We start from the raw sequence: 12,920 nt of genomic DNA, 5'->3' as shown, positions 1-12,920 counted from the left end.
TGAATGAATATGAATCGGTGTATAACCTGGCTCTATGTTTCCAGGGCTGTGTAAGATTATAAAAAAATGGAGTGTAGCCTGCAAGCTAGTTCAGACAGGCAGCTTGAGTTGCATTGCGTCATACACTCTTAACATGCCTCACTTTGATTACATCGTGTACCAGATACGCCTTCACAATTTGGCGATCCATTTAAGCTGCAAACTTTCCAATCTTCCCCCCCGACAGAAAGTGCTGTCCTGTATTACACATGCTGTTTGAACCTCTCCACCACTCTAGCATCCACATGTAGGTTCTCAGAGTCATGTTTACTTAGCCCTGCTCAGTTTTATGTGTAACATATTTGCAGGGGGGCTTGAAACCAAACTCTTAACTGGACAGCGTGTGTGTACTATGTCCTGCCTGCCATCCCTTCACCCCAATTGGTCGTGGCAGATGGAAACCCCTCCCGGAGCCTGGTTCTCCTGGAGGTTTCTTTCTGTTAAAAGGGAGATTGTCATGGTCCTGGGTCTTTTGACCCAGCGTTTTAAGTTTGAGTTTATTTTGTTCATTAGGTTATCTAAGTTCATTTGGTTATTAGACTCCTTGTGTTTTCTTCCCCTGTATTTAAGCTTCCCCTCACCCTTCGTGTTTCATGCTGCGTGTCTTATGTTATCAAGTTTGTATTATTATGCCTAAGTGTTTCTAGTTATTATTTTCCCCTCGTGTTTCCAACCATGTTAAATCTCCCCTGCTCTTCATGCGTTTCATGTCTGTGTCTTACGTTGTCAAGTTCGGGTTGTCATGTCTATGTCTCATTATGTTTCCTGTTTTATTGTGAAGAGGTCTGGTGTTCTGTGTTCATCATGTTCAGTTTTACTCTCCCACTGTGACGTCATTATGTTCATGTGTGCCAGCTGTTTCCTCATGTGTCTCCACTTCCCCTAATCACCTCCTGTGTATTTAAGTCCTCTGTTTTCAGTGTGTGATTGTCAGGTCGTCTGTTGTCCACGCCATGTTTCCTATGCCATGCTTCCAAGTTTCTTGTCTAGGTTTTTCTTATTGTTTGTTTAGATTTCCCAGTTTAGGTTTGTGTTAATTTTGCTTCAGTTTGCCTTGCCCTTTGTTTGTACCTTTTTTTCCAGCCATATTAAACGGCTCGCTTTTTGTTAACATTCAAGTTTTGTTCCCTGTTCCTTGGAGTCTGCATTTTGGGTCCTTTTTCAATTCATACAGTCTGCCCTCGCCAGACTGTGACAGAGATGTCCTTCTCACTGTTAACAAATGCTAGTTCACAGGCGGTCATCTGATTGTTGGGGGGGTTTTTTGTATTATCGTAGGGCCCTTACTTTATTCAGGCAATTCTCGTTGTGATTTGGTGCTATATAAATAAAATTGGATTGTTGTTTTTTTTTTTTTCACCAAATACAAAGTTTTTCAAAGTTTTGTTTGAATATTTGTCCATCTCTAAATTGTTAAACAGTAATCTTTAATATGTTCAGGTTCTCATATTTTGCCTGCCTGTTTGTACACGTGCATCTGGGCAAATATGTGTAGATGTTGTGCGCCCCTGACCTCTGTCCTGGTCGCAGTGTGATAAGGAAGGAGGTCCCTCATGCGCTCAATAAGTCTTTTCTAACAACCACTCATTAACTTCCTGATGCTTCCTGTGCTGCTGCCCTTTCTCCCTGTGTACATTCTGACCCATAGTTAACAACCCCACCGCCAAAAAAATGCCTCCATTATCAGCACTTTGAAACTTCCTCTTTTGCTGTCAGGTACCATTACAAGCAGGATTATACCGCCTCCACCTGTCAGAAAGATTATGTTTGAAAGTAAATTAGAAGGATTAAAAACATACGATCAATGCTGATGACCATTAACTTAAAACAAAGCACACTGGTAGAAATTAGTTCAAGGAAAAGATATGGAAATAAGCTAAAGTTTAACCCTGTATTAGGTTGGTTAGTCAGAAGGTCGAGTTTCCATGCTGCCATTCTCTGTACAACAGTGTGAGTCTGAAGCAGTCAGTGGTTTTCATTGTCTGGTACACAGAGCGAGTAGTCAACAAGGACAAAGTCTGGAATCGGGCAAAGACCGCAGGCTGAATATGAGCGAAGCTTTCGAATGTCATCATTTCAAAACACTACCAGTGGTTCAGCTGTATCGATTTATCCTTCAAAGGCAAACTTTTCTGGTGTGTGGGGATTAGCAGGCATTCATTTTGGACTACAGTCACAAGACTTGAAACACAGCAGATTTAAATCTTAATCGGGTTTATCCCTCTTTCGTGACAATTTGCTCAATATTAGGTTCCCACTAAGTGCACAATAATTCAGAATCGATTTGATCTGTTGCACAATTAATTTTCCAGATCCCAAACAGACAGCGAGGGAACAGTGACTACTGAGACCGATTCAGGAGGCAGAGGTGGAGACATTTCCTTCACCAAGACCAGCCAGACATCCATCGAGGACCTTTCAGGTCGGCGATCAATGGAAATATGTAATCTTTCTGGTTCAGCATAGAGAAAATATGTTCTTTAAATTTTTTTTGGTTTTTTTTATTGTGCTGGTCAGGTGAAGACCCAGAGACCAGGCGGTTGCGTACTGTCAAAAACATAGCTGACCTGCGGCAAAACTTAGAGGAGACCATGTCAAGCCTCCGAGGAACTCAGGTCTCACACAGGTACAGTGATTGGCACTGTGCTCTGGCTCATCCCACATAGTGTTTTTCTTGATATTGAGCAATTCATTTTTCACTGAGCTTGTTAGGAAAACAGTGCTTGGAGGGAAGTTTATGTGAACAAACACTTACTATCTGAACAGCAACTGAAGTTTCTTACAATGCTGTTATGGTTGAGTGGTAAATCATCTAAATCACACTCATTTTTTTGGTGGATTTGAATCAGTCTTGTGGTCAGTAGACTGTGTCTGTCTGTGTTTAACAGGTATTACCTCCTTTTTTTCTTATAGCAGTCTTATCCTTCTTTTTAGGGATCTTTTACTTTGATCGTTGGGCATGTCTTTGATGCTTCTGGCTTAGCTCTAATCACGTTCCCTCCTACAGAGTTGTGACCTGTGCTCTGGTGTTATGTGTCAGTGCTGACCCAACTGTCTACATAGTTTATACTCTGCTCTAAGGTCAATAAATCTGTTGTTCATAAATGAAATTGTGCAATTTGATGCTTTTTTTTTCTCCAGTGCTTCTCTCTGTTCCATATTTCCAGATCCTAGGAAAAGAATTCTTGACATTTGGTGTAGTGATTGGCCACTTGCTTACTGCTTCAAAAGGCACATTTTTGAATGAAATGTTATCAGAAAACATTAATGTGTGCTCTCAACTTGTCTTGCCTTCATTGTATTCCGCTCAGCACCTTGGAAACCACCTTTGACAGCAGCATTACCACAGATATCAGCGGCGGTGGCGGCACAGGCAGTGGCAGCAGCAATAGCGGAGGCAGTCGAAGCATCCTCAGCCTTACATCTTCCCGCCCCTCACTATCCTCGTGGCGACTGGGCCAGTCTAGCCCTCGTCTTCAGGCGGGTGATGCCCCCTCTATGGGGAATGGTTACGGTGGCCGTGTGGTTGGTGGCCAGGGAGGACGCTACCTTTACCCCGGGAACCTGCGGCGACAGCTGGCTGGCAGGGGAGGAGCCCTGTGCAGCGTGGACCTGGGAGACAGAGCCGGGGAAGACGTCGACCTTGATGGAATCCCAATGGAAGTCACGGGATACATGAGCGATGGAGATGTGCTGAGCAAGAATGCTGTGCGCACTGATGATGTGACCAGTGGGTAAGTGAGTCTTTTTTAATCAGACACATGTGTTATCAATACAGAAACTTTTTGCCAATAAATCCATTACTGGCAAAAAGTAGTATAGTATAGATACTCTTGGTTAACAAGAGGATCTAGGGAACTTTCACTGGTTCTAACATCTTCACCGGGAGGATTTTCAGCATTTCTCTGTTCTGTCATTGTCCATGCATCATCTTTTGTTTCTGTATTGTTGTTGGATTAAACAGGAAAAACGTGAAAACCTGTTGGAAAGATTTTGCAGCATTTACTAATACTGCATTACAGTTCACAAAAAGTTGAGTTACAGTGAATCTGGGTAAGCGCAGTATTTATGTGACAAAAACATATTTGCAATATTTCCCAACCCCAAAAGATTACTGGTAAATATTCTAATAACTCTGATGTGCTCAAACATAAAAAAACATATGAAAATGGATGCCATGCTTATATAATATGACTTTTATGGCTGAGATGTGACAGTTTGGTCTCTCAACAATGAGAAACTTGTCTTTAATGTAGGCTTACCACAGGAGGGCAGTAGTGTTTCTTGACTGTATATGTGCAACCCAGCTGACAGATGGTCTCTATAGCACAAGTATCATTTATTCTGTACAGTGAAAATCCCACAAGTTTGCAGTCTTTCAGTGTTTCGATGCTGTTGTCCTGATAACCTGGTTATTTTTCTCTTTGAAAGCCAGTGACCATGTTGTAGCAGGCCCCTTGCATACCTTGGCTGGCACACAATTTAAAGTACTGTTGTCATCATTATTATCAGATGAAGCCATAAAAGGCACCAAATCATCTTCAGATGGAATAGAAAGTTGGAAAACAAGAGATCAGGGTATTTGTTCAAATTCTGTGTAATGTTAATATGAATGAGATTTCATAAAAGCAGTGAAGGTGATTTAAAAAACAAAACAAAAAAAAACATGCCTCTTAAAAGCTGTGTGGAAATTACTTCATCTAGCCTGCATAGATCTGGATCACCATAGTCACCAGCCCCGAGGCACCTTTAGAAAGCCAGAGAGCAAAGTACTGTTGAACTACTTGATATATCTGAATCTGTGACTAAGCAAACCAAGCCAGGCCACAGCCACACCTGGACAGACGAGTGACGTGTACATGTGAGCCGAGACATTATCTTATTCAAAACACTTTATATCGGTAAGAACTATGAATAAGACAAAAATCATATGCCACGTTTATATTTATAATTAATAAATTATACTTTTTTTGGACAAACTGATTCATCAGTTTAGTCTTTAAACAAAGGAAATCAACATCATCCTCACGTTTTAGAAGCTGGTGCTTTTTTATTTAGACTGGTAAATGATCATATATCCATCATTTCAAAAACCTTTTTGTCATTTGCAAGCTAGATTGGATCAAACAGATTATGTAGAGAGTAAATTGAGCTGGATTTGATGTTTAAATGGTGCCTTTTTGTCTGTGTGAAAAACATGCTTGTGGTGTGTATTTGGTCTCAGCTGTCTGATCTCTATGGATGATGTGACGGATGGCTGGCAAAATGAGCTTTTATTCAAATGGGAACATGCTGACTAGATTATATTCTTTGTGTTGGGGCGAAGGGGGTGGGGGGGATTGCTCTGTGTGTGTGTGTGTGTGTGTGTGTGTGTGTGTGTGTGTGTGTGTGTGTGTGTGTGTGTGTGTGTGTGTGTGTGTGTAAGAAAGGAACTGTGTAGGTACAGCCATGTGGGTGTGTGGGCAGTCTTCCTCTGGGTTAACCATTATTCTCGACATCATCAGGCTATTTAACGATTAGCTCCATTCCAAGCATGTTAGCGTCCACAAAATAACAGGTTCTTCTGCACAAAAGTGGTATGTTTACCCAGAGAGGAGGAGCTGGCTTTTGGATTAGACCAGTAAACTCTCACACCTCAAGTCTTTGTTACCTCTTAAATGTTAATTAAATCTGAAATCACACGAATTACAAAAGGTGCTTTTTTCCCTCTCTTATCTGTATGGCACGCAGACTCTTGGGGTTGATATTTCTCTGAGCTCCTGGCTTCCAACACAATGTCATTAAGGCTTATGGAATTTAATTTGTGGCCTTCATGGTGAAAATATTATTTGTCCCTGTAAGAGTGAACAATCCACAAAGATCTCTCTGTAAAGTTGCCCCTAATTAATTCTATAAAGTGAGATGTTCATAGCTATGAACAACTCTGATACAATTTCTACTTCTGCAACCAAAACAGTTAGAAACATTACTTGAACTAATTCTTTAACGCCTGTAACAATATTTAGTAGCATAAAATAGCTGTTAAATAGCAATATATAATAATTTATAACATGTTTTAATTTTCTCTTGCGCTTTTAATTAAAACATTTGTAGTGTTGGGGGAGTATGAACCAGTATAATATTCTGCAGCTGCTCTTTAGAGCTGTCCACGTCTCACATGCAGGCCAGTTAGTTTTTGGGACACCAATAACATTCCTGCTTTGAAAGGGATACCTTCACTGAACACGTGTCCCTGCTAATGAACACAAAACACATGAAGTGAGCCAGAGCAGGTGAGCTAATGCTAATCTGGACATTTGCTAAGTAAGCACAGTGAAAGTCACCTTGAATTTATTATATCAATAAGTCCCCACAAACATACAAATATTTGGGTCAGCCCCTAATTCTGCTAGAAGTCTCTGCCGGTTAAAAGGGAGTTCTTCCTTCCCACTGTTGCTAAAGGCTCTCTTGGTGGTCAAGAGCAATCAGTGGTAAATAGCCATAACAGTAAAACAATTTATAGCCAAATATAAAAAATAATTATTTAAAAGACATCAACCTCCACATTATATTTACTGGGGTCCAGTAACTGTATTTGTCTTTTTATCTGTTTTCAAAGCCTCAGGTATTTTTTTTTCTTGCTGTTTTACATTTTATGGAAAAAATATTGCGATAATGTTGGGAGGTAAGTCAACAATGAAAACAAGTTGCAGCTCTAGAAATGTCTAAGGAATCTACATTCTTGATTGCTTAGAAACGTCTTGAGACATAACAGGTAATTTATTTAGCATACACTCAATCCTAGTAGACAGGCAGTGTGACTCCACTTTTACTATTTACAGTGGGGGGTTTTTATCAGTCACCAATCACCCCCACCCCCTTCTCTTTTTTTCCCTTTCGCTATCTCTGCTCATGGAAATGTGGGGATCTGTCTCCTTGGCTCAGGGCTATGTGGCTGATATACCACTCCCCCCACTCCAATTCTTCCCTCCTCTCCCTCCTCCAACCTTTACAGACAGACCCAACCTCCATTCAGGAGAGAAAAACATGTGGAGCAGGGGAGCGAGACTGCATATCAACACTGAGTTTTCACAGAGCAGGACACACTACCAAACAGTCAGGCTGCACCTTAGTATATACATGGAGAGTTGCTGGGTGCTTTGCATTTATCTCTGATATCACCAAACAGGTTTTCACCTGGTGATATCACAGCAGATCTCACACACGCACAGGACCAGACTTAGTAACAGCAGACAGAAGAAGCCAGACAGTAAAAGACAGTTGACATTTCTTTGGAGATTTTCATCAGCAAAGATCAACACACACCTGGACTTGTTTATTTTTCTTCGGACTAACTGTTTAACCATGTTCAAGGCAGACAGGTATGTCTGAGTGGAGTAGGAGCTGTAACTCCTGTTTGTTTGTTTGTTTTTTCCGTAGTGTGACAATATGGGAGTTAACTCCTGTCTGTACCATAGTGCATGCATTGTTAGTGAGTCAAATATATCTGCAATGTCATTTACCCACGACTCTCTCTTTCTGTTAGTTGCTTGACTGTGTAAACTGTACCTGGCTGTTCAGTGTCAGCCCATAAAGTGTCTTGTTTGGACACGTTTCTCCTGCTGCAGAGGGTTACAGGTTAACAGGCGTCTGAAACAAGAGGAGAGGCCCTCAGTTAGTTATTAGTGTCAAGGAGTAACTTGTCAATCAGGAGTTTTGCTTATGTATGTGAGTGGTTGTGTGTGTCACCGTCAAGGTGACTTTGTGTTGTGATGACGGATGCTTCCCATAAAGGGCAGCAAATCCCCCCATCCAAGTTGGTCCTTTGTCAAAAGAGAATCCCAGTACCTTCAGTGTCTGTGTCTTTTGTTGTTATGAAAATCAATTGCACTCAAATCATATCTGGGCTATGTTGTCTCTATGATTTTTTTTTTTTATTCTTAAACATATCCCATCAATTTGTTTGATATTTAGTAGTCCATGGGTCATTTGGTTTAATGTTGACAGTTTTATTTATTTATTGCTCAAAATGTTGATAGGCACCAGATGATTTTAAATCAGTAGCATCAGCATATGGGCCATTACCATGTTGTTGTTGTTGTTGTTTTTTTTTTATCCAGGGTTAGTGCATCTGGACAAAGGGATGAAGCGCTAATTTATGAATTATGGGTAGCAAGTCTTGTTACCAAGCAGCAGGAGGATTTGTGTGGGTGAAACTGCTAATTAACACTAATTTAAAGACTAGGAAAATACTACAATTCTACATCTTGGATAATCTTTTCCACACAACAGACCGTTTTATTTGTCAGCTGTTATTAAAAACCAACAGAAATTAGAAGAGGTTAGACCTAGCAGCCAACAGCTCCCTTTTGGCACACCTGTCAGTTAAAGCAGTCGAACACCCAACTTTAAGCCTAAGTAGTGGATTGGATAGTAAGTACAGATGGACTGAAAATCAGAGTGAAAGAGAGAGGAAGACATGCAGCAAAGGGCCACAGGTGGGATTCAAACCTTGGCCGCTGTGTTCTAGCTATGCAGCATGTAGTTGCCTGCTCACGCACTGATCTACTATCCAGTTTATATCCAATAATATAATACCGGTATGTTCTCTGTGAATACTTTATGTATGTTTTTGTTTTTTAACCAGGCAGCCTTTTAATGCTGTTTAGCTGGACATGTTGACATTTGGCATCCTTGAGGACTGATTGACATTTGTGGCCTGCTTAGAGTGGCTCTTGAAGGAAATGCAGTTTTTGGACTTTCTGAGTTAGCTTTATTTCTCAAACCTGAAGGCTACTGCTGCATATCACTGCATTATAGCTCAAAAGGCACGGGATTTACCAATACCAGTGTTTCATGGTTACAAAATCTGATATATAGGCCAATATTTTTTTTTCTTTTATACACATGGAGCATGAACAGTTTTCCTTAACATTTATGATATGTGTGATTTGATTCATTACTAAGATAATATGACATTGCAGTACAAAAACAAATTGTAGACAAATACTAAATGCTATTAAAGTAATAACTGATAAACACTTGGTCTATAAAGATACATTGTCCATATCAGTGCAATCCTTCCAACCAATGCCTGCAGATGCCGGCCGCCAGAGGCGGAGCCAGACATTTGAAACACCCGGGGCTTAGCCCTAAAGGGTGGTATGCATGTGGGATTTTTTTTTTTTTTTTTGGGGGGGGGGGGGTTAGAAATGACTGAAAGATTAATTGGCTCTGTTTTGAGTTTTGTTCAAAAAAGAATGACTTCATATAGGGAAAAATATATATCACATATGCAGGTCACCTTAAACTAGTTTTTTAATTAAGCAGCAAGGCAGAACAAAATCAGGGCTGTATCAACACACGAGGACTAAACCCCAATTCAACCAGACCCAGAACTGATCCAGAATTAAAACAGGACTATAACAGTTCAAAATCAGGATTACTTAGGATTTAACCAAGACAGAACCAGAATCAGAACTAGATGATAGTAGAACTAAAAATCATCATAGACCTGCACTACACTTGTTTTTTTTAATTCTACCAAAGTCCACTATTTAGATTGAGAAAAGTTTCTATAATTATTTAGCCTTGTTGTGCAAACAAGCCTGCATAACTTAATAAATATAGAATTTGAAAAATAGCAAACCTAAAAAGAAACACTAGGTACGAGATACATGAGGACCTATGATACGGTGATACTTTTGGTAAACAACCATTTGACTAACATGTGTGTCTCACCTGCTCTTGTTCCATCTCTGTCCTGTCCTCATTCTCCTCTCTCTCCCTCTCTGTTCCTCTCTCTCCCTCTTTGTGCTGACAATCATCAAATATACAGATATTTACACACTCTTCAGATCAAAACACAAACACTTTTTTAATTGTAACATCAAATTAGACTAAATGTTTATTTTTTTAGATTGATAAATATAAAAAACATATTTGTTAACTTTAAGAGTAAAGAGAGAAACTATCTGTATTTCTTAATTGCAAATGGCACCAAATTGTATTCAAAATTGAGCCACACTTATGGAGCTCCACGATTCTTTTTCTGGTGTTTTGGTTGACATCTCTGGATTTTCCCTTTTTAAAGAAACAGGCTCCATGTTTTGCCTTATATGCATCCACAGGTGTGCCACCAATTTACTCACATGGACTCTACTAACCTATCAGAAGCTTCTTCAGCTCAGAATGGAATCGTCTGGAGTTTCTTATTAATTAACAATAAACTTAGTGTATATGTACTCCTAAATTTGATGAAAGTGATAAAAAATAGACAGCTCTGTCTCTCTTTATTCTAACATTTAACTAATTCAAAAGATATTTCAATATTTATTTATCCAAAACAAAACAAGTTTACTCTAAATTGATGTTATACAGTAAAAAAAATGTTCTTGTGTTTTCCATAAAGTGTATGTAAATATCTGGTTTCAACTGTGAATGTACTGCTGTGTATTGAAGTTCCTCTTGTTTTGCATAGAAATATACTGAACAACATACAAAGCATAATATATAAAATACTACCTGAGTTTTTTCTTTGAAAGAAGCTCCTTATGTCCATTCTTGTATATCAGTGCATTACTGAAACCGATTTATTTAGCCGTGGAGGGTAACAACTGAAAATATGACATAAACACACATGTAAGCTAAGACTCTCTAAAGAAACAGCATTGTTGTTGTTCGGCTTTTCATTTCGCCATTTCTTGATTCACTTGAAGAGCAAGTAACGTAATATGGGTCAAGTGATCAGTTTGATATCAATCTTTCGTGATACATCGTCATATTTACATTATTTGTACAGTACGAATGATTTGCTTTGGTACCTGGTCAAACTTCAGTTCTCCTCTGTCTGCCTAGCTCCGTTTCTCCAACAGCGCACTCGTAGGCAGCACCTGCCCCGCCCCGCTTAGTGCCTGAGCTCGGATCATACCAATATTAGGGGGGATTTACGCACAGTCGTAAATTCCCACAGTGTGCACTATGTGCTTCGAATATTGTGTGTAGTTTTTTGCTTTATACAGTTGTCAGCCAGGCATCTAACTATGAAAAAATGACACTACAAAAGACCCCGGGCTTCTGAAAAAACACCCCGGGCTTAAGCCCAGTAAGCCACCCCCCCGCTACGCCACTGCCGGCTGCCCTTCCCTGGGTCTGGTTCTTGTAGGGGTGTCTTCCTGTTAGAAGGGGTTTTTCCTTTCCACTGTTACCAAATTCTTGCTTGTAGGCGGTGTCGTCTGATTGTTGGTTTTCTCTGTATTAATGTACAATATGAAGTGCCTTGAGTGTTAAATACATTGAATTAGTGCATATTTAGTTTAGTTTTATCACTTGGCAATTCATAATACATTACTACCAGACAACTTTTAAAAAAGCTTGTATAATTCTCTCTTCTGGTTAAGAAAGTATAACATTTGATACTTTTCAGGTTGGTTACTTAGACACAGTTACATTTTCATGCTGCTGGGATACAGCACACAGAATCTGCTTTCGTGCTGATTCCATTTGAGTCACATACAAAGAAGCTCTGTCTGTACGAAACACTGTACTGTGTGTATACTGTATACACATTTAGGTACAAATGCGCGTTTGTCTGTGCGTGCAGGGTTTCCTCTCACCGAGATCTACATTGAGATAACGCATAACTGTTTTAGTGGTCGCGCTTTTGCTAGGCTTCTTTCTCTACTCACATCACTGCATACACAGAATCATCAAAACTTCAACGTTAAACCAGCAAACATCTCATTAAATTACACCCGGGTTAAAGGAGTCAATATTTAGTTCCATTAGGAAGCTCCTCCACAGGTAAATATTTGGGGAATTAGTTAGTGTTGTTTTAGTTTGAATGGGAATGTTTATGTAAGTGCTCATGGCCTCAGCGTTAGCCACAGGCTGTAACTGCTGCTCACTGAGCCTCCGAGGCCAGCAAGCAATAAATTGAGTCCTTTCAAATATAATTTTCCGTTACGAAATGAAGTGAATGCCCTACTTACCCTGCACATATAAATACAGTACAAGTATTTTTAGCTTCTTCTAATGCTTAGTTACTCAGTCAATCATAATATTCCAGTCTGGTGCACTGATGGTCTCAGTATTGGTGATGAATTGCAATGTGCTTCCTGTAGACATAGAGAGCAAACTGTCTTCTAAGCAGTTTTTTCTTTTAAAGGCCACTGTTGTTGAACACTAGCCACATGAGAGAAATGTGTCCTTAGTTAGTTTGCTGTCTCCAGTGTTGATGTGGGAGGTTTTTGCTCTATTTAAGCCTGACTGATGAGAGCTTCACCTCAGCCAGAGAACTACATGGATGTGGCTTCCTGCTCAATAAGACATTTATAACAAAAGCAGCCCCAGCAAGAAGACAAGTGTCTGTTAAGTCGTCCCATTATCTCAAACAAAGTGGCGCAACCTCAAATCATCCTCTTTGAGGTCTGTAATTATATATGTCAGAGTTACTTATTTCTAATACGTTTTGGTTGTCTCTTGCAGCTACATGACTGATGGAGGTTTGGGATTGTACACTCGGCGCCTTAACCGCCTTCCCGACAGCATGGCTGCCGTTCGAGAGACGCTCCATCGAAACGCGTCATCGGGACAGGGAGATGCTGACAGGTAGGTCTGAAATATCTTACCTGCTTCTTCTCTTAAACTTCTCTTAAGCTGTGTTGCAGCTTAATATCTTTAAGTGATCAGTTCAACTGATAATCTATAGGCTCCATTTCTCAGGAGGCCTTTATACACCTACTATCGAATGCACTGAGCTTGATGTGTTTGTCTGAATGAAAGACACATAAATATAACTAGCCGATCACTTGGCTCATGTCTCTGGTTGCAATGCTTTTTGCTTGTTTCCTGCTGTCACTGTAGAAAATGTAAATTTATTATCCTGCAAGTGAAGGTGGCAT

The 12,920-nt window shown here is 40.0% G+C and overlaps 1 protein-coding gene across 8 annotated transcripts in view; it reads left to right on the top strand.

Moving 5' to 3' along the window:
- Window positions 1–12,920, top strand: part of nav2a (neuron navigator 2a) — a 224,625-nt gene that overhangs the window by 172,333 nt on the left and 39,372 nt on the right. For all 8 annotated transcript variants that reach the window (XM_085407819.1, XM_085407808.1, XM_085407801.1 and 5 more), the window contains 4 exons: window positions 2,352–2,461; window positions 2,557–2,665; window positions 3,351–3,773; window positions 12,505–12,627. In XM_085407819.1, coding sequence (XP_085263945.1) covers window positions 2,352–2,461; window positions 2,557–2,665; window positions 3,351–3,773; window positions 12,505–12,627 — 765 coding nt within the window. The remainder of the gene's footprint in view (window positions 1–2,351; window positions 2,462–2,556; window positions 2,666–3,350; window positions 3,774–12,504; window positions 12,628–12,920) is intronic.

The sequence above is a fragment of the Rhamphochromis longiceps genome, linkage group LG1, assembly GCF_057381845.1.
Source record: "Rhamphochromis longiceps isolate RC_006_pf linkage group LG1, R_longiceps_female_GT1.1, whole genome shotgun sequence".
In the NCBI taxonomy this organism is placed as follows: domain Eukaryota; kingdom Metazoa; phylum Chordata; class Actinopteri; order Cichliformes; family Cichlidae; genus Rhamphochromis; species Rhamphochromis longiceps.
Note: the sequence above shows the minus strand (reverse complement) of the source record. Positions and strands in the feature narration are given on the sequence as shown.